The sequence below is a fragment of the Varanus komodoensis genome, unplaced genomic scaffold (genome assembly GCF_004798865.1).
Source record: "Varanus komodoensis strain SLA01 unplaced genomic scaffold, ASM479886v1 scaffold39, whole genome shotgun sequence".
NCBI classification, from domain to species: domain Eukaryota; kingdom Metazoa; phylum Chordata; class Lepidosauria; order Squamata; family Varanidae; genus Varanus; species Varanus komodoensis.
This window is the reverse complement of record NW_025335922.1, coordinates 8,818,611-8,837,546: the sequence shown is the minus strand read 5'-3', so window position 1 is coordinate 8,837,546 and position 18,936 is coordinate 8,818,611. Positions and strand designations below refer to the sequence as shown.

At 44.1% G+C, this 18,936-nt stretch overlaps 1 protein-coding gene across 1 annotated transcript in view; it reads right to left on the bottom strand.

Annotated features, from left to right (window-relative positions):
* TMEM178B (transmembrane protein 178B) overlaps positions 1–18,936 on the bottom strand; it is a 302,879-nt gene that overhangs the window by 24,830 nt on the left and 259,113 nt on the right. Inside the window, exon 3 of the mRNA XM_044441307.1 lies at positions 18,203–18,340. Coding sequence (XP_044297242.1) covers positions 18,203–18,340 — 138 coding nt within the window. The remainder of the gene's footprint in view (positions 1–18,202; positions 18,341–18,936) is intronic.

The window sequence follows — 18,936 nt, the reverse complement described above, 5'->3', positions numbered from 1 at the left end:
CAGTATTTCCTGAAACAACTCTGACAACATTCTGAAGTGTTCAGTGGGGTGTACTCCCAAAATTTGTGGGTATGGGAGCTGCTGGGTCCTAGGCACAGCTAGCATATTGGCTTAGGGTACAATTGTATGCAGGTTCAGCCATGCTGACTGGGGATGCTGAGAGCTGTAGGGCTTTTTCTGTCTGAACACACATAAGACTGCAGTCTTAATGGACTTGCTTAACGAGCATTCAGCTGGATCCAAGGCGCTTGCCTTATCTCAAAGTAAAAATGAAGAGCCATGTATTCTCATGCTTGAGATTCCTGCCTATCCCCATCCTGGTCACTTAGACATGCTATTGTTGGGATTATTATTGGGGGATTTAAGATGGATAGAGCTGGGTTATGGAACTGATCATGGAATCAAACTTGCATGGTCAAGAAAACCAAACCAGAGCAAAAACAAGTGGTGGGGGGAGGGGGGAGGAAAAAGGCAAAAATACCACCCACTAGGCTGGAATGAATAATTCCCTTTCCTTCTTCTCATGATGTGGTTTGTGAAAAGCCACATACACTCCTGCAGTGTGCACAGGGTTAGGTGATGTGAACCGTGCCATGAACATCCACTCTGCTCTCTGTGATCCTTGCCCTTCGGAGGAAATGGCTTTGCAGAGAACGCCTGTTGAGCAGGCCTGGCAGCTCGCTTCTGCTGCCACCTTCTTGTGCTATTTTAACAGCAAATTGGCCGGCAGACATCACCGCCATCGGACATGTGACTCCCCCCCCCCCCTTTATTTTCCTTCCTCCAAAGGACTGCCACCTGCTTGGTTTCAGTATGTTAAACTGCCTTTAAGGACAAGGGAGAAGGCCAGTAGAAAAAAATGGACAACGTGGAAAAATCTAAACAGTAAGATTCAGTTTCCACAAGGGCAGCAGGCATGAGGCTGCTGAGGTCTCATCGGGAAGCAGAGAGATAAGGAATGGCAGAATCCAGTGTGGATGTCACTCAGGGGCTGAACACCTGCTCTGCATGCCGAAGGTCTCATTCCCACCCGCAGCATCTCCAAGCAGGGCAGGAAAAACTCCTGCCTGAAATGCTGAAAGCTGCTGCCAGTCTGTGTCAACAGTAATAGGCTAGATGGACTCATAGTCGGACTCACTCTATCATGTAAGGCAGCTCTTCATGTTCCCGAAATGAAGTGAGGGCCAAATGAAAGAAGCACCAGGTGCCTTGTCTCCCACTTCGCTGGCACGTGGTAGATATCGGGGTGGCTGGCCCTACAATTTGCAGAGTGAGACAGTGGCCACAGGGGGCAGATGCTGAGGGAGGGAAGCAGTGGCAAAGGGCTTGGAGACACCAGTGCCTGTGCCGCTTAGCCTGCCCTGCACCCCGGACACTCGCCTGCTGTCCTCGTGACCAAGAGATGATGCTGTCCCATCCCCAGCACCAACAGAAGATTTGTCTTCTCCACGTGGAAGGCAGGGGAGGAGATCACTGAACTTGTGTGTAGGGGGAAATGTCTTGGGACAGTCCTGAACTCTGCAGCCAGGTTCCCTTGGCCTAATTTTCTAACCAAAGCTCTAACTAGATGCAAGGAGAGCCTCCCTGCTCCAGTGACTTGCAGTTTGGATGGAAGACTGATCGAGAGTCCCCACACACATCCCCCCCCCTTTCTGCTTATAACAAACAAAAGAAATACAGACTGATCTACTTCTGTGCCTTGATCAGCAGATTAAGTTTTCACAGCGTGGAGACAAGAGTCATTTTCTCCTGCTCTGGTCTGCAGATCAAGCTGCTGCTGAAGCCGCTGGGTTGCCATTTGGAGCACCATGTGCCACATGTGACTTCCTTCCTCTGCCCTGTCCAGACATCCCTTTTTACAAATGGGGTGATCCTTTGGTGACAGCATCCTCTAAAGGCAGACACACAGATTTTGGAACCAGCAAATTTTGTTGGTGTTGTAGTTTCTGTGGGCCTCAGCCCCAGATCTTTTTGAGAATGATCACCACCCTGTGCAGGCCTACAATAAAGAGCTTTTAAATTCTCTTTCTCAAGTGCATTGTGATGCTTCCACACCACACCACACCACACCACACCACACCACCCAAAATGATCAAGAGGTGGAAGCCAGGCCCCTATGAGGACAAGCTATAACACTGAAGGTTGTTTAGCTTAGTGGGGAAAACAAGTAGGAAGGGACATGACAGAATTTTATGCAATTATTCATGGTGTAGGGAAAGTGGACATAATGAATGTTGCTTTCCTTTTGTCCCAGAACCTGGGGTGATCCAGTGAAGCCAAATGATGGAAGACGAACAAAAGGGAGTACTTTCCCCACATAGCTCACAATTAAACCATGGAATGCAGGACCTGCTAGGTGCAGCGTGGCCACCGGCTTGGGCATCTTTAAAGGCAATTGGACAAATGCACGGTAGATTAAGATGTCAATGGTTACTAGGTATTTTGCCTCTGTGCTATTTATTTACTTTTTTATTTATTTAAAACTTCTATACTGTCCCATACGTAAGAGTCTCGGGACAGTTTACAGCAAATTAGTCTTAAAATAAAAATAAGAATAACAATTGCCCAGCATCCAATGTTAAAATATAAACCCACCACTAAAATAAGTTAGCAATTAAAGTACTGGGAGAATAAAAAGGCTTAGATGCTACCTCTAAGCCTTCATGGCAGCATCTGGGAAACTGATTGTGGGAAACAGCTTGGCCTTTAGTCTGATCTAGCAGGACTTTGTGCATGCTCTGATGTCAGGGAAGGGGCCACTGCCTTTTCTGGAAGCCAGTCCTCCTTGCGAGAAACAGGGATCTTTTGCACCCTATGTTTGCAATCTGTGTTGTGCAAAACTTGTGTTTTCTTACTGTGCTTTTAAGGAAAAGAATGGTGTTAGGATCATCATATTTAAAAGGCTTGAGATATTTTCATTGCTGGCCAGTTATTTTAAACACAAGTTTAAAAAGCAAGCAAGCAAGCATTGAAAATCAATATTGTAAGAAACTCTAACGATCAAGATTATATTGAAAACTTGACATTCACAATCAGAGCTTCTTGTGTATGTGAAGGATTAGTGGTGGCTGGATTTTAAGCAAGCTGTTGAGGGGATTTTCTTCTACCTCTACCACATCAGTGAAGATACAAAGTTAAAGGACTTCCTTCCTCCTCCTCCTCCTCTTAATAGCACAGACAGGAATGATAAACTATTCTAGAGAATTATATTGTTTTGATTCTAGATCCCAAATTCCATGAAAAGTATCTTGTACATTTTAGAAGTTGTAACATTGGAGTGGAGTAAAAAAACCACTCCCGTTTCATATACTGGAAATAAAACACCACATTTCTATTTGATTGAATCACCTTCCTCCCCACTCTATTTTTAAGGTACCTCCTTTGAAACTGAGTTTATAGTCTATGTGCAATTCCAAACTCAAATGAAGAAGGAGATCTGTCCATAAATAGCACCTGTTCTTAGGGCTTTATGAAAAATTCATTTAAGTTTATTCTGACTAGAATTTACCCAGTTTGCCCCCTCCCCTTGAACTGAACCATACTCAGATACAATCTGTTGACGAAGTCTGTACATTTCCTAAGCTTGCAGTACTATACATGGAGCCACCAAAATATGTATAAAGATTATGGACCTTTGAAAAATGTGCATGGAAGCCCTTTAATCAATGGGAGAAAAACACACGCATTTGGAAAATGCACATAATTGATGTGAGCTTTTGGGAAAAGGTGCAAAAAAATATGCAGGAATTTTCAGGCAGAAAAAAAATGAAGCTCACACTCCAATACAGATGAGACTCAGAACAAACTCAGAAGTGTAAAATCAGAGAACCTTGGCAAGCTCAAGTTTTGCCCTGGCTGTGGTCCTACCCAGTGATTTTTTTGTAAGAAAAAAGGTGCCGGAACTCATGAGATTATTTACCTTTCGCATGTAGTCAATTACTGTACACACACCCACACACGTCAGTTGTGTAATGAAACATAACGGTCGCCACCTGCAGTAAGCACTCAGTGCGCGACCACACGACCAAGCACAAGCCGAGCAGCACCACAAACTGAGCAGTGCCATCACAACCAACGCGGACGAAGTACGCATGCATCAGACTCAACACACAAGCAGTCCGCATGCACCGTTTTAATGATTTTGCAGCCAACCTGCTACACTCGACAGGGTGATTCAAATCCACATAGACCAAACATCAAATTTTCAAAAGTTACTTTTAAAACTTGGAAAATCTGTCAAAAAAAGGTGTGTTCCAGTGCGTTCTATGGCAAAAAAAGCACTGGTCCTACCGTTGTACAATCTGCTGTAAGACTACCACTGTCTGGCCCCTCCCTTGGCTGTCACCACTAGCATGCACTTCAGTAGGCTGCAGCAGAGGATGATGAGATGGAAAACAGGGTCATTCCACCAGCCCTGCTGAAATGCCCCTTGCTTTTTTCCTCTTCCCTCCCCATCCCTTTTCCCTTTTGTGTCATGACTTTTTGACTTGTAAGCTTGGCAGGCAGGGCCTCCCTTATTTTCATAAATTGCAAGGAAGCCACTCTGTGAGCCTTATGACTGAGAAGGGGAAGAAAAGATATTTTGACTGGATTTACCCATGAAGCAGGGCAAATCTAAACAAGTATAGCTTGTGTAGCATCTGAACAATTGTAACTGCAAAACAACCATTTTTGCAAACATGTTTGTAGTATTCGGATTTCAATCTTAGATGTGTTTTTAAATTTAGCTATATTCCACTTATCCATTACAATTTGCCAGGGTTCTGAATACTCTTGGTTAAATTTTGATAGAAAAAAAGAGATGTATTCTGGACCTTATTTAAAATATGGAAACAGAACACATTTGCATACTTTAGCTTTTTAAAAAAATTATTACTGTTTTCATTATTTTAAGAATTACTTTGAGGTTGCTAGTCATACAGAGTGGCAGGGCACTAAAGGCTCATACTCAGCCACTAAATTTTGTTTAGTATAGTTTCTAAGATTTCAGTAGAATTAACCCTAACCTATTGCATCCATAAGAAACTTTCTTTTTCCCTTAAAAATCTCTAGATTCTCAGGAAGCTGGCTTTTGTGCTCAGGATCACATTAGGAACGTCTCTTGCAGAACCAGAGGTGAATAAAGTTGTGCTTATTAGCAATTATAAGAACCATATGCTTACATAAATTGTCTTTTCAAAGCAGGCTCTGCAACTAAGGCAATAAAGTTGTGAATTTCTGCAGGGTACAGTCCACAGGAAAACTCTTTGGCCAATAATAAGAAAGCCAGAAAAATCACTAGAAGGGACTATTCTCATTTCTTTCCCCTATCTTCCTGGCACCCTGTGAAGGGAGAAATCCATCACAGCTTAGATGTTGATGATTTAAGATTGACTAGAAACAAAGGAGTACATTTTGGGGGTTCAAGGATCTGCTAGGCAAAGTCATTCCAAAACTCCAAGCTTATCAGCCTCACTGGCTTGTCATTTCTGAGGGCTTGGCTTCCAAGACCTGTTGTGCCAAGTTTTTTGGAGAGTAAGATGCATTTTGCAGTAGCAAGTCAGGGACTGAAGTACTGCTGATAACCAAGATAAAGCACAGAAGTTGGAAGGCACTTGACATGCCCACAAGGAGTAGAGCTTCTGCAAAGCTAGTGACAACCGTCTGTCTCCTGATACATCCCAGGCAAGCGGGAGTATCAAGAGAAGAAGGGCAGAAAAGCAGAGAGGGAAAGAACAGAGTTCCAGCCTGCTGATAAGAAGACCATGTTAAATTGGCTGATATGTAACATCAAAGGACAGGTGGGGAGCCTGTGGTACTCCAGATGTTTCTAGATTACAGCTCCCATCATCCCTGGTCATGCCATTTGGGGCTGGTGCCTCACAGCTTCTGCAGGTTGCCTATCCCAGAGAAAAAGATGCCTGTAATCATCAAACCCCAAAGAGTCTCTGCACCAAATAGGCTGTCCTCCCTCTCCCAGATGCTCCCCAGTTGTGTTGGACTGCAGCACATATAATTCCCAACCAGCACTGACCATGCGGGTTGAAGAATATGGGAGTTCAGTCCTTCATACGTATCTGGAGGGGGGCACAAGGATGGCTGAGGAAGGCTGCAATAGGTCTTTGGGATGAGGGCAGCAGCTGCGTTGACCCTATTCTCCCATTGACATAATAGGATGCAGGCAATATCTGGAGCCAGTCACTGTTTTCAAAAGCAGCTTCACTGCCTTTTGTTTTATGGCAGCACAGAAAAATGGGGCAGGGAGAGAGAAGAAGGGCAAGGACATACTGGTGAGCAATTAAAGGTGATGTAGGTAGACTCAGGGAAGACTAAGTTGCTAAGAAGCGGCTTTGATTCCCAGTGAGCAGGAGACTTTGGTGAAAGCCAGTGTGGGGTAGTGGTTAAGAGTGCAGGTCTGGGACTCGGGCAATCTGGGTTCTAGTTCCTGCTTGGCCATGGAGCCAACGGGGTGACTTTGGGCTCCTCACAGGCTCTCAGCCCAGTCACAGGGGTGTTGTTGTGAGGATAAGATTTAGAGGAAGAGGAGAATTATGTAAGCTGCCTGGAGTTCTTTATAAAGGAAAAGGCAGGATATAAAGCCAATTGGTCAGGTTCATACATTCTGCGCAGCCCGCCTGGGAAAGATGGGTCCCTGGAAATGCTTTCGAAGAGGTCCACATTTTCTCCCACCCAATCCATCTTCTCTTCCATGCCTTGCCTCCAGCCATGTGAACCCTTCTGTGACCTTTGTCATCAGACAAAGCTAACCCTGTCCCCAACAACCAGCACCATTGCATGCTTCTGTTCACAAGGGACAGAATCCACTGCGACTTCGCCTCATTCCTCCTCTTCATCACATTGCTGTGTGGTTCATTTGTAGAAAATCTCATCTTTGGCTGACCTTTTATCTCTAGTAGGCTCACAAAAGCTTTTATGCTCATACCTATTATAGTTAGGCTTTTGCTCTTAGCTACCCATTACCAGAGCGCCATGCCCCCAGGTGAACGCTGAGCTGCATCCAGCTTTCCCTCCTGGTTTTCCTTGGCTTCCTCTGTTTACAGGAGCATTTCATCACATAAGTATGAAATTCTTTCCCCAAAGTTCCTAGGAATGATATTTCCTAACTGCCCCTACTGTGACTTTTTCCTTTGACTTGGAAAGGAGAGGGAACCAGAGAGGGACCGGAAAGGGGCTGCAGCCCAGGAGAAAGTCTGAGCACAAGTGGAGCACCCCACAGATGAAGGGATGCAGCAGAAGGCCCTTACCAGCAGTACAGAAGCAAATGTAGCTATGGGTCTGTTGCCCCACAAGCCATGCAGGGAAAGCCCAATGTGGCTTTTCCTGGAAAAGGAGGGCCTAATGCAGCCTTCCCTTACTTGGTTGCATGGAACGTCTGAAGGACAGCCCAGTTGTCCATTCTGGCCAGGAACGATGGGAGCTGCAAGGCAAGGCATCTGGAGGAGCCAGGCTGGGAAAGGTTGAGTTAACAGGTAAGCACAGAACTGGTTTATCCAGATGGCTGAGCTGTTACGTTTGGGCTCAGTTCTTCGGAATGGGGTAGAAACATTTACTTGAATATCAGATTTACTTACAAATGAACATATACATTTATTTATACAAGCTGAAGCTGCAATCCAGTAGCTGCTCACCTGGAAGTATACCCTCATGGAACTTAGTGGGATTTACTCCTGAATTAACATTGCATAGGATTGCATTGCTGAGAATAGTTTGAATGGGGCTGCCACCCAAGCAACATCTCGGGCTTATATCCACTTGGCTTTAGCAGTGCTGGAGTCTCAGAGAGCCATTTCAGCTTTGCAATACGAAGAATGTTTATGAAACCTCCTCTTTCTGCTCCCTGCAAGTCAGCTTCAACATATGGTGGATAACTTGCCACAAAGGTACCTTGTGCACAGGTAAATAATTGTATGTAAACAAAGCTCCCATTCTCTTTATAGGATCCACAAAGGAGATCTCCTGGTGTGTTCTGCCTAAGTTAACCAAATGTGATGCTTGCACTGAAAAAAACAAAGGCATATCTAAAACATCAAGGGGAAACATCTTTGAGAGACCTGTCCACTTACTGCCTGTGGCTGTAATTTGAACTCAAGAGGAAAGAGAGCTTCCACAATTATTCTAAACCTCCTTACAAACATATTTTTGAGAAGCAATATGCAATGCATCCAAAAGTACTGCTTCCTCACCATGGGATTTGAGATGTGAGAGTACAAGATAATAGCCCGCAAATGATTCCTTTTGACAAATCCCTTGATATAATCAGATTCAACACTCAATTCAAATCTTTGTTAAGGTGAGTAATAGGAGCTGGCAGAAAAAAAACCCTGATGATAGAGAGCCACATTTCTTAAACAGCACAGAACTTATCCCTGAGGCAGGCCTTTCAACTGTACAGCTCGGAGAGGTTTGCTACTAAGAAGATGGCCAACTGACCAGAAGATGAAGAGCTTCCATCTGCTCTTCTGCTTTTAATAGCAACTTGGTTCACAGAAATCAGTCGGTGGAACTTTTCACAGCATGGAGATAAACCTTATCCCCTGCTAAGCTTTGAAGATCAAGCTATTAGAGGCATAGCCATGGAGGTTGGCCAAAAAGCTGACTGCTCGCATGGCCAGGTTGAAAGTTGGTCTGGCACCCTACCTCATGCTCAGGGATTGATCCACTGGACCCCTCTCCCCATTTATCTTTTGTTCAGTCCAGTTTTATCCAAAACTAGTTCAAAATGCTCATTTCTTCCCTGACAACCTGCTGTTGGGTCCCACCTGCTGCTCAGTTTCCAAGGCCTCTTGCTACAAGAAATACGGGTGGCCAATGCTGTGAAGGAGCACCGAGCTTCACCTCAGCTGCAGGGACATCCAAAGTTAAGAAACCACCAAAAGTTAAGGAAAGGACCGACACAGGTGGCATGGAAGTTGCTTGGGTGCAGTGTTAAGGATGCATGCTTAACGTTATTGCTATTTTTCATGCAGCACCATCAGGGGATAGCATCCTTTATTGCATAAAGCTGCTCCCATAGATTTGGTGCTGCCTCATGGAATCTATCATCTAAAGTGTGACAATGAAAAGACAGGAGGAGAGCCAGCTGAGATAAGGAGAGAGGGGTGCGAGAACAGAAAATCCAGCCATTCCATCAAACTGCAGCAGAAGGAAGGATGGGATGCAAGACTTTTCTGCTCTGTTGGGAAACCTGCTTCCTTGGCACCTCTTCTTTTTGCAGACTGAATTGCAGAAGAAAGAAGCATTAAGTTTATCTTCATATAAATCCTTCAGGCATTCAATGAATGTACGAAGGGAAATGGAATTCTGCCTCCTGGCCACATACCCAGTGGTGGCGATGGCTTTAAAATGGAGCAGTCAACATAGGGGGCTGCAGGAACTCTGCCATGGAGAAAGTTTCCAGCATCTGGGAATGTTTAACTTGAGCAACAGGAGGCAGGCTAGAGGTGCCCAAAATTATGCATGGCAGGAGGCATTTTTCTCCCTCTCTCATAATCCTAGATCCTGGGCTATCCCATGAAGTTGGTGGGTGGGAGAAGCAGGACAAACGCAAGGAAGGTCTTCTTCACTCCATGCAGAGTTCAGCTGTGGACTTTTCTACCACAAGATACAGTGATGGTGGCCAACTTGGATGGCCTTAAAGGGCGACTAGACAAAATCGCAGAGTACTGCTAGCCGTGAAGACTGTATACTTCTTCTGGTATGCTTCTTTCTACCAGTTGTTGGGAAACTCAAGTAAGAGGGTGGCCCAGTGCTCACGTCCTGTAGTGGGCTTCCAAAGGCATCTGGTTGGCTACTGCAGGGCCAGAACGCTGGGCTAGGGACAATGTTTGGTGTGAGCCAGCACAGGTCTTCTTAGGTGTCCACTGGCCAGGCCCCCTGGCGGCCTTAGGTGTGGGGTAGCAAGAAAGCCAAACCCATCACTGTTCAGAGCTCCCCTCTCACTAGTGTGAACACACAGCTGCTGGAGGGGACAACTGGCAAGAACCATCACCCAACATGGAGGGACCTTGAGTGAAAATTCAGGGAAAGAAGTGGGAGAGCTAAGCAAGAGTCATTCCCAGAACAGGCGGGAATTTGAGGAAAGCAAATACAAGTTCACCAGAAGGCAGTTTCACAGATTGCAGGAGCCAAAATACTGAACGTGAAGTGCCTGGAACAGCAAATGTCTGGACAATCGGGAGACCTGACAGCCTGCCTGGCTAACCCTGTTTGGAGTCAACGGGCTGTTCAACAGAAGAGGTGTAAATGCCATATAGTAGGTCAGACTGCTGGTCCATGGAGCCTGATATTGTTTGCACTGACTGGCAGTAGCTCTACAGCAGCCTTCCCCAACCTGGTGCCCTCCAGATATTTAGGACTACAATAGCCATCACTCCCAGGGATGATAGACAATGTGGCTCAAAATATCTGGAGGACACCAGTTTGGGGAAGACTGTTCTGTGGCGTTTCTCAGCCCTGCTCACGAAAATCAGGACTGAATGGAGACATTCTTCTCACTCCATTGCAGAACCCTCCTCCAACCTGGTGACTTCCAGATGGACTGCAGCTCTCATAAGAGCTGGGAATGATGGGATCTGCAGTCCATTGTGGATGAGCAGAGGTAACAGAGGGCAAGCCCACTGCATCTTTAGTAGTAGTACAGAAGAAATAGGGGAATTTTGGCAGGAAAAGGTTTTCATTCCGGAAAGGAGGACTGTTGTACCTGCTGAAAGTTCTCCTTTGCATCTTGCCTTTGCTATACACCTGTACACAAATCCTTGATTGCACTGACAGCAGAAAGAGGACTCTGGACAATCAATATGATTGTCAAGGCTCCTTAACCTGAAAGAAGCCAGGAGAGAACTATGTATGGGAAAGCTTTCAGGTATGCAACAAGGCTCCTGGTGGCCAGTAGCTGTCTACATTTGAAAGGGAAGGAAATACTATATTCCAGAGAAGCCATAGCAGTAATATACCCAGTCATCTGTAGCAATGCCATATGTCAGAACAGCCCTGCAGGCTGATCCTATTGCAGCAAATGGCAAAAACCGAGTATAAGGAACACATTGGCTTCTTTGTATATTCACTTGCCTGATGGGGTTGGCAGGGGGCTGCCAAAGAATGCCTAGTGTACTAATATCCCTATCCCTGCTTCTCACTTTCCCTAAATGGTCAACGCTAGAAGCTCTGAAAGCAGATGCTCCAAGCCCTGGCTTCAGAAAAAGGAGCCAGGAGGAAAATCCATTTTTAAAAAAGCAAGCTGGCTGCTTTAAACCTTTGGAGTCAATGGGGATAAAATCGCAGGGGCAACTGCAATGAAAGCATTGTCTGTGTGATCTGGAAGCCACCAAAGTGGAGAAATGGCAGCTCCCGAGAGACGTCACACGCATTCATCTTCATTGTGCAAACTGTGGGTCAAGGGTGGCAGGGACCATCTGTTCCAACTCACACACACTCCTAATGCTGGGATCCTGGGGTTTTTTTCCCCCGGCAGGGGTCTTCATGTTTTAACTGTCAAAGTTCAGTGAGGAATTCTTTCCTGCAACCTGGAATGTCATCTTTTCACAGAGCTTGGGATGTTCTAAAGTAGCAGGAAGCAAATGAAACAACAAGAACCACACAGCACGGGAGCTCAAAAAGCTCCGCAACATCTGCCTTGCCGGCCTCTGGTTCTCAGCAGGCGGTGATCAGATGCGCTGAGTGCTGCCTGCCCTTTCCATCCCCTGCCAATAGGTGAACAGATGATGAGCCTGCTGGATCGGCTTAAAGGCCCATCTAGCCCAGCATTCTGTTTCCACAGTGGCCAAGCAAAGCCCGCAGGCAGCACGAGAGGCACAGCGCCTTCATAGAATCACAGAATAGTAGAGTTGGAAGGGGCCATGAAGGCCATCAAGTCCAACCCCCTGCTGGTTACACCATCCCACTCACATGGCTGCCCAGTTTCTTTTTGAAAGTCTCCAGTGTGGGAGAGCCCACCACCTCTCCAGGCAGCTGGTTCCACTGTCATATTGCTCTGACAGTGCGTAAGCTTTTCCTGATGTCTAGCCTGAATCTGGGTTGTCACAGCTTGCAACAATTATTCTGTGTCCTACATTCTGGTATCAGCAAGAAGAGATCTTGACCTTCCTCTTTGTGACAGCCTTTGGGGTACTTACAAATGGATACCATGTTCCCCTTAGTCTTTTCTTCTCAAGGCTGAACATGCCCCGTTCTCTCAGTCTTTCCTCATAGGGCAGTGTTCCCAAACCATGGATCATTTCTGTTGCCCTCTGCTGGACTCTTCCTGGTCATGTTCTCCAGCAGGGGCTGGTTGGGCTGTGAGAAGCAGGTGATGGGCTGTCATTTCTTCCCCCTCCTGCAGCTTTTTCCTGCCTTCCCTCTCCAAATCCACAGTCAGCTTATGCATGTTGGCCTAAGTAGGAATAACCAACAACACATGTACTACCTACAGGACAGGACTGGGGGATGTAAAGAGTGGGAGAAGACAGGCTGGCAAAGGCAGCTTGTTCAACTGTAGAGAAGATGATGATGATGATGAATTTTATTTCTATGCTACCCAATAGCCAAAGTGCTTTGGGTCCTTTACAAGAACACATAAATACAATACAAAATGCAGGCAAAATAAAATCATGAAGATTATCATGCAAAATTTAAAAGGCAGACTGAAAGCAAATGTGCAAAGCTGCAATAGCTTATACAAATTAACCTGTTTAAACCACTAACATAAGCCCCAGTATAATATTGCACCCATGAAATGTGCTTGGGTAGAGAACATGCTCAACCCAGCACTGAAAAGGTACTAAGTTGGTGCCAGGCTGGTCTTAGTAGGGATCTTGTTCCACAACTGAGCAGCCACCACTGAAAAGGCCCTGCTCCTTGTTGCCACCAACCCTGAAAAACCCTCCAGCATGGCTATTATAGGATATCCCCAATGATGCACCTACCATCCCCATTAATTCCCGTCTTCATAATTCCATAAAGCCTTATCTGTATGTTAAGATGCTGTCACTGGAGATGAGAGGATCAGCAACACTCTGACTGATTGAGCTTATATGATTTTCATTCTGAATTTAGATTCACTTCATTCCTGCTCCTGATTGTGAACTACTTGCCATTCTTGTTTTTTGAATGAGAGATGGGCACCTGTATCCCACTGACTAAAGCATGAAAATCCACATTTCCCCCAAATGCACTTTGAAGGGCCAGTGTGAGCCTAAAATACAACATGCAAGCATTCTCAAAAAATGCATTCACATTCAGTGGTACAAATGAGGCAAATCTGGGCCCAAAATGAATCAAAATAAAATTCCCAGAACTCTCTAGCTGCCACCGCAGAGTGGCAAGTGACACCAAGCACTGCTCAGGCCAATCCAGATGAACCAGTTCAGATCAAAACAGTGCACTGGAAGTGGCAAATTCAGCTTAGGTGTAACACTTTCCGCGTGAACTGTGGCCTATCCCCAGAGGCCTCACACACTCAAGGTGTGGAGAAATTAGGCAAGAACGGTATAATAAGTCTAGGTATTTACATTGCTAATCCTAATTAACATAAACCTGTAGATGCTTGTGTGCATATTCACATATATGTGAATGTTCAGATGAATTGCTTCTTGGTAGAAGGGTCCTATCCTTAACTATCTAAATGATAGCATTGTACAGCTATTCCTTAATGCAGGGGTGTTAAACCTCAAGACCGCTGGCCAAATCTAGTCTGTCTTGGTCCCAATTTAGCCTCCTGCCATTCCCTAAATAGCCATGCCCCTTCCCCAGCCCTTCCACACCCCCCCCACTCCCAATCATATGGTGACTCCTGCAGTTTTACTCCTGCTCGCAAAAGCTCAAGTGCTTCTCTCCTGTAAACACGCTGGCACTTTTGGTCCCACCTTTGGTCCAGACTCCTTTGACCTTTGGACCCAACCACCACTGGTGTGTTGCCCCCAAGGGCTTTTCCAGAAATGAAGAAGGTTCAGTATTCTGCCCCAGCTGCCTTTTGCCTTTGTTTTATGCTAAGGGGGAAAAAGATGTAAGGAGTGTTGGGAAAACACAGAAGCGCTTCCAGGGGAAGACAATGTTGTCTGGATCATGTGTGCTACTTCCAGTATCAGAAGCATCATACCTATGTCCACCAGTTGTGTTGTGTGCTGTTGTGTGTTGGTTTCCCTAGGCATTTGGTCGGCTATGGTGCGAACAGAATCTTCAACTCGACACATCTTTGGTGTGATCCAGTATGGTTCTTCTTATGTTCATAAGTCATGTCAATTTGTAAAACATAGTTGTCATTCTTTGCCACCCCACCAGTCCTTGTGCTTATCTGCAATGATTTTCTATTTTCTTCCAGATGGTTGGCAAAGATATTGAATAGTGCTGGGTCAAGAATTGATGTTTGCGCAACACTTCCATTTAATGATAATTTTCCTGTTAACAATTACTTTTGGGAATTTACTCGTTACCCAATGTCTAATTCATCTGACTTGTATTCATATTGATTTTTATATAGTGCCAGGGTCCTCCTCTGCTCTCAAAGTGCTAAATCAAATACCTCGCAGATGTCTTAAGCATATTATGTCAATATGGCTGCTCTCATATATACAAACACAGTTAAAAAACACACAGCCTGAACTTTCAGCCAAAACGTTGACTCATTCAAAATTAGTAGCAACCCTCCTTTGTATTTCTCATCAGTACTACCCTGTCTAACAATACTGACATGTTTGTAACAGTGGTGGATGTCCTGGCTTGAGAATAAAGCACCTGTCTTTTTAAAATCTCAATAAATGTGGTATAAAGGCCAAGCTTCCCCATTATGAAGCAGGGGGTTGGGTGGACTCCAAGGGATGGTGAAGGACAGGAGAGCCTGCCATGCTATTGTCCATTGGGTCACAGAGGGTCACACACAACTTTGCAACTGAACAACAACAACAACATGTTATACATCAAGCATCTTTCATGCAAAGATGTTGGCATTCTCCCTGATGGTTCTGCCTACCCGGAGAATTCTGTAAGTCTCTTCTAGTTTTTACTGTTTACATCTACATTCCTGGAGTGTTGAAAGGAGTCAGTAGTTCATCTCTGTCTGTCTGTCTCTCATTCTGTCTGTCTGTGTGTTTTGGAGTTACATTGTCCAAACTCTGCCTAAGGTGCTGATGTCAATGTGGTAATGCCAGATTGGATGATCCACATCACCCATCACCTCCACAACAGCTGAGAAATCTCTATGGATTTACTTCAAAAGATTTATTATTGTAACTATGCTCTATCTTTTCACCATAACTTCTGTGCAAGACAGCCAACAGTAGTAAAATTATAGATTAAAAACTCATTTAAAATGTAAAAAGCAAATTAATAAAAAGCACAGCAATAAAAAAGAAATAGGCAGCACTTAACTGGTTAAAAATATCTTCAACAGGAAATAAGTTCACCGTCAAAGCTCGGTCTGAATAAAAATATCATTGCCTGCCAGTGGAAAGCAAATAAACAGGGAACCAGCCTAGCCTTCCTTGGCAGGGAGTTTCAGAGCTTGGGGAAAAACCTTCCGTTGCATGAAGAGCCTCCTTGCAAGACTATAAACTTTGGGGAGGCTTGCAAGGGAGAAGGTGTTCTTTCAGATAGCCTGGTTCCAAGTTTGTAAGGCTTTATAGGTCATAACCTGCACTTTGAATGGTGCCTGGAAATAGGCCAGTGGCCAGAACAAAGGAATCACATGCTCTCTGTAACATGATCTGCTCAGTAACCTGGCTGCAGCCTCCTGGCCCTGCTGAAGTTTCCAAATACTGCAGTACCATGCAGAGTACATTAGAGTAATCCAAATGAGATGCAATGAAGCCATGTGCCACTGTGGTGAGATCCAACATCTCCGGGAACAAGGACAATTGCTGAACTAGCCTCAGCAGTGCAAAATGCAGTGTTGGCCACAACCAATAAATATAAGGGGCTATATCAATTGTAAAGATCTCTAGACCATATCAGTTTTCCATAGTCCTTCATTTATCCCATATCCAAATAAAGAAATATGGAAAACAATCATTATACTTATAGCCACATGGGGTGCTTTTCTAAAACAAAGTAGTTGCAAAGAATATGGATCCAAAGCAAAAAGTTCAAACCCATCAACTGGTCAAGAGGATTTTATCCAAGGGAAAGTTCATGTGGTTTATTTGCTGAATTCTGCATACAAATCTACATCGTGTTTCCAGAAGGAATCATGGCATGCACCCATCCAGGACTACATTACACGCTCAAGCAGATCACCAGTGTGAGCAGATACTTAGGGGCAAAGATGAAATTGGAAGTGTTCGATATTAGAGATGGGTGAGAATCTTATCAATTTCAGTTTTGCTTACTTTCTTCTTTCCTGGTTGTAATTCTTTTTTGGCCTGTTTCATATCAGTTAACACATTCAGACTGATTCTAAGCCCCATCCCCAGAAAAATGCATTTTCTTGCACATTTCTTCTAATATACACTGATTTATATCCACATTTTCTGTACACACACTTTGTGCAGTCAGGTTTACTTAATATTGCACTTTTTGTCCATAGGTTTTTGCACACTTTCCTTTAATTACATTATTTTTGTGTGCATTTTGACCTGTGAATCACATTGAAAAATTCTGAAAAGTGAGACTTGAAGCACAAGGATGTTCTGGTTCACATATGCGTCCAGGATGTGTGAGTTGGGCACATTTGTATAACCTTTCCTGTACAAAATATATCCCTGATTCAGAAGGCATCAGTCTGCTGAATTCAGTTCCTGCTTGAATTAAAGTTCAGCTTGCAACTGAATTAATGTCCATGACTGCAGCTGAACCAGCAGTCACTGTCACGAAGTTCAACTTTACTGGAGCTGTCCATGGTCCTATATGGCAAAGGACCTATTTAAAGGACGACATTCCATGGAGTACCATGGAGAGTTCCTACAATGCTCCTGGAAAGAGTCAGTGCAATGGATGAGAAGGGCCTTGACTCTTCTAATTTGGAAATTGCAGGAAAATAACTTCATTCATTCATCCACAGGCACGTAGGCTCTCTATTCATAATCCAATTCAGAAGACACAAGGAACTACAAATCTCATATTCCCCAGAAGACAACAGATACTCAGAAAGTATTTTCTGTGAAGGAGACTCCACCTGTCACCAGCGAGCCCTTTGTACTGGCATCTTGTCTCAAAATCAAGATATATGTGGTTAGGAAGAAGTGGGATGAATGATGAAAGGTATCAAGCAAGTTTTCCCCCATCAATTTTTGTGAATGCTTAGAAAGCTGTAAGGGTTGTTGTTGTTTTTGTGCTCACAAAGACAATTTGCAGAAGATAAGTGGAAATTACAATAAGCTGAGAAGAATTGCTGGCTGATTAAGGCTGCAAGCTGTAGGAGAGGAATTGGTATGACGGATCAGCTAGCCTGCTAGATGTTTAAGCACAGACTTTATTTTAAAGGATACCGTTTGTTCAAGTCACTGGGCTTGTGGAAACAACAGTGCACTCCATTCAATAGCTTGTGCAAAAGTGATACTGTAGTGCAAAGGCTTCCCTGGTACTGTGAACAAGTTCCCATGAGGATCTTGAGACTCTGCCAGTGTTTGCAAGTTGGTGGATTTAAAGATTTAGCTGAAGAACTTAGGTTAATTAGAAGAAAAGTACCATGGTGTCATCATCTTCCCTTGATTCACAAACCAGTCAGAAATATGCACATGTAAAATAATCAGAACACTGCCTACTTACAAGTTAAAATGCTAACAAGTTTTGTTTTAAAAATAAAGATGATTTTCCTTTTTGTAAGCAGGGAATGGGAGATTTAAAACCTGGAGTGGGCCCACAGACAATGAGCATGTTGCTTACCTGATTATTTGTAAGCCACTCTGGGAGGTTTTTTGGCTTGGAGGTGGAATACTTTAAATAAATAAACACACACATAAATATTTTGTACATACCAACTAGGTTGGTTGCCGTTGGGGTTCTATTAAAAAAGCACATTCTGCAAACTCAGTCTTCTCACCCTTGTCTGAGACAACATTGCAATGGTTACTGAGATAATGCAAGTGAAATTCCATAAGCACTTCGGAAAAGTTCTGTGTGGATGTATGAACTATCTGTGGTATCAGATTTTAAATAGGTCACTGCTGATTTGCTTGTGGAAGAGCAGAAGTGGACTAGTTTCTCTGATACATTGACAGGAAACATTTGAGAAAAGACGTAATATGACATTTCTTTGCAACCTGGTTTTCCTTACCTCCCATGAGGAAGAGAAGTCCTGCCACATACTGCATAAGGCCTCGGTCCCAGCAGCACCCCAGCACCCCAATAATCCATCCAAAGAGGATGATGGCTACTGCCATGCCCATGAAACCAGCCGTCATTCTGCGCAGATCTGCAACAAGAAACCAAGTGGACTGTTACTGTTATTCACTATTTGTTGGTTTGGTGCAGAGATTTCCTCTTTGGTTTGAGAACCTGGTCACCTATAAAAGTGAATTTTTTTTCACAAATATTTTAATTTTTCTCAAATTTTTTCATGGGGATTATTAACAATTTCTTAGAATGTTTGGATTTCCCAACACAATACAAACAGTAACCTTTTCTATTTCCCCCCTCTAGATATGGTCCTCCCTGCTTCATATTGCCGTGCATTTAGAGCAAAGATTTCATATAGAAAAATAAAATAATGGAGCAAAAATGAATAATCTCACAAAGAAAATAAATATAAAAACAAAGAGTTGTTGCAAGCACCTGGCTCAATAGCCCTGTGCTGGTTTTGCAGTGGATCATATTATTCTTCATATAATTCAAGAAAACATTCCCATATTGATTGGAAGGTTTAAGTTAAACAGAGCTCCAAGGAGCACCAAGACCAAATGTGATTACTTCTGTGAAGTAGAGGTTGAAAAGTATTCAGAGAGATAATTGCTAGCTGAAAATCCTTCAGCCCTATACATTGATCAATAGGAAGCTGCAGCCATAACCTCA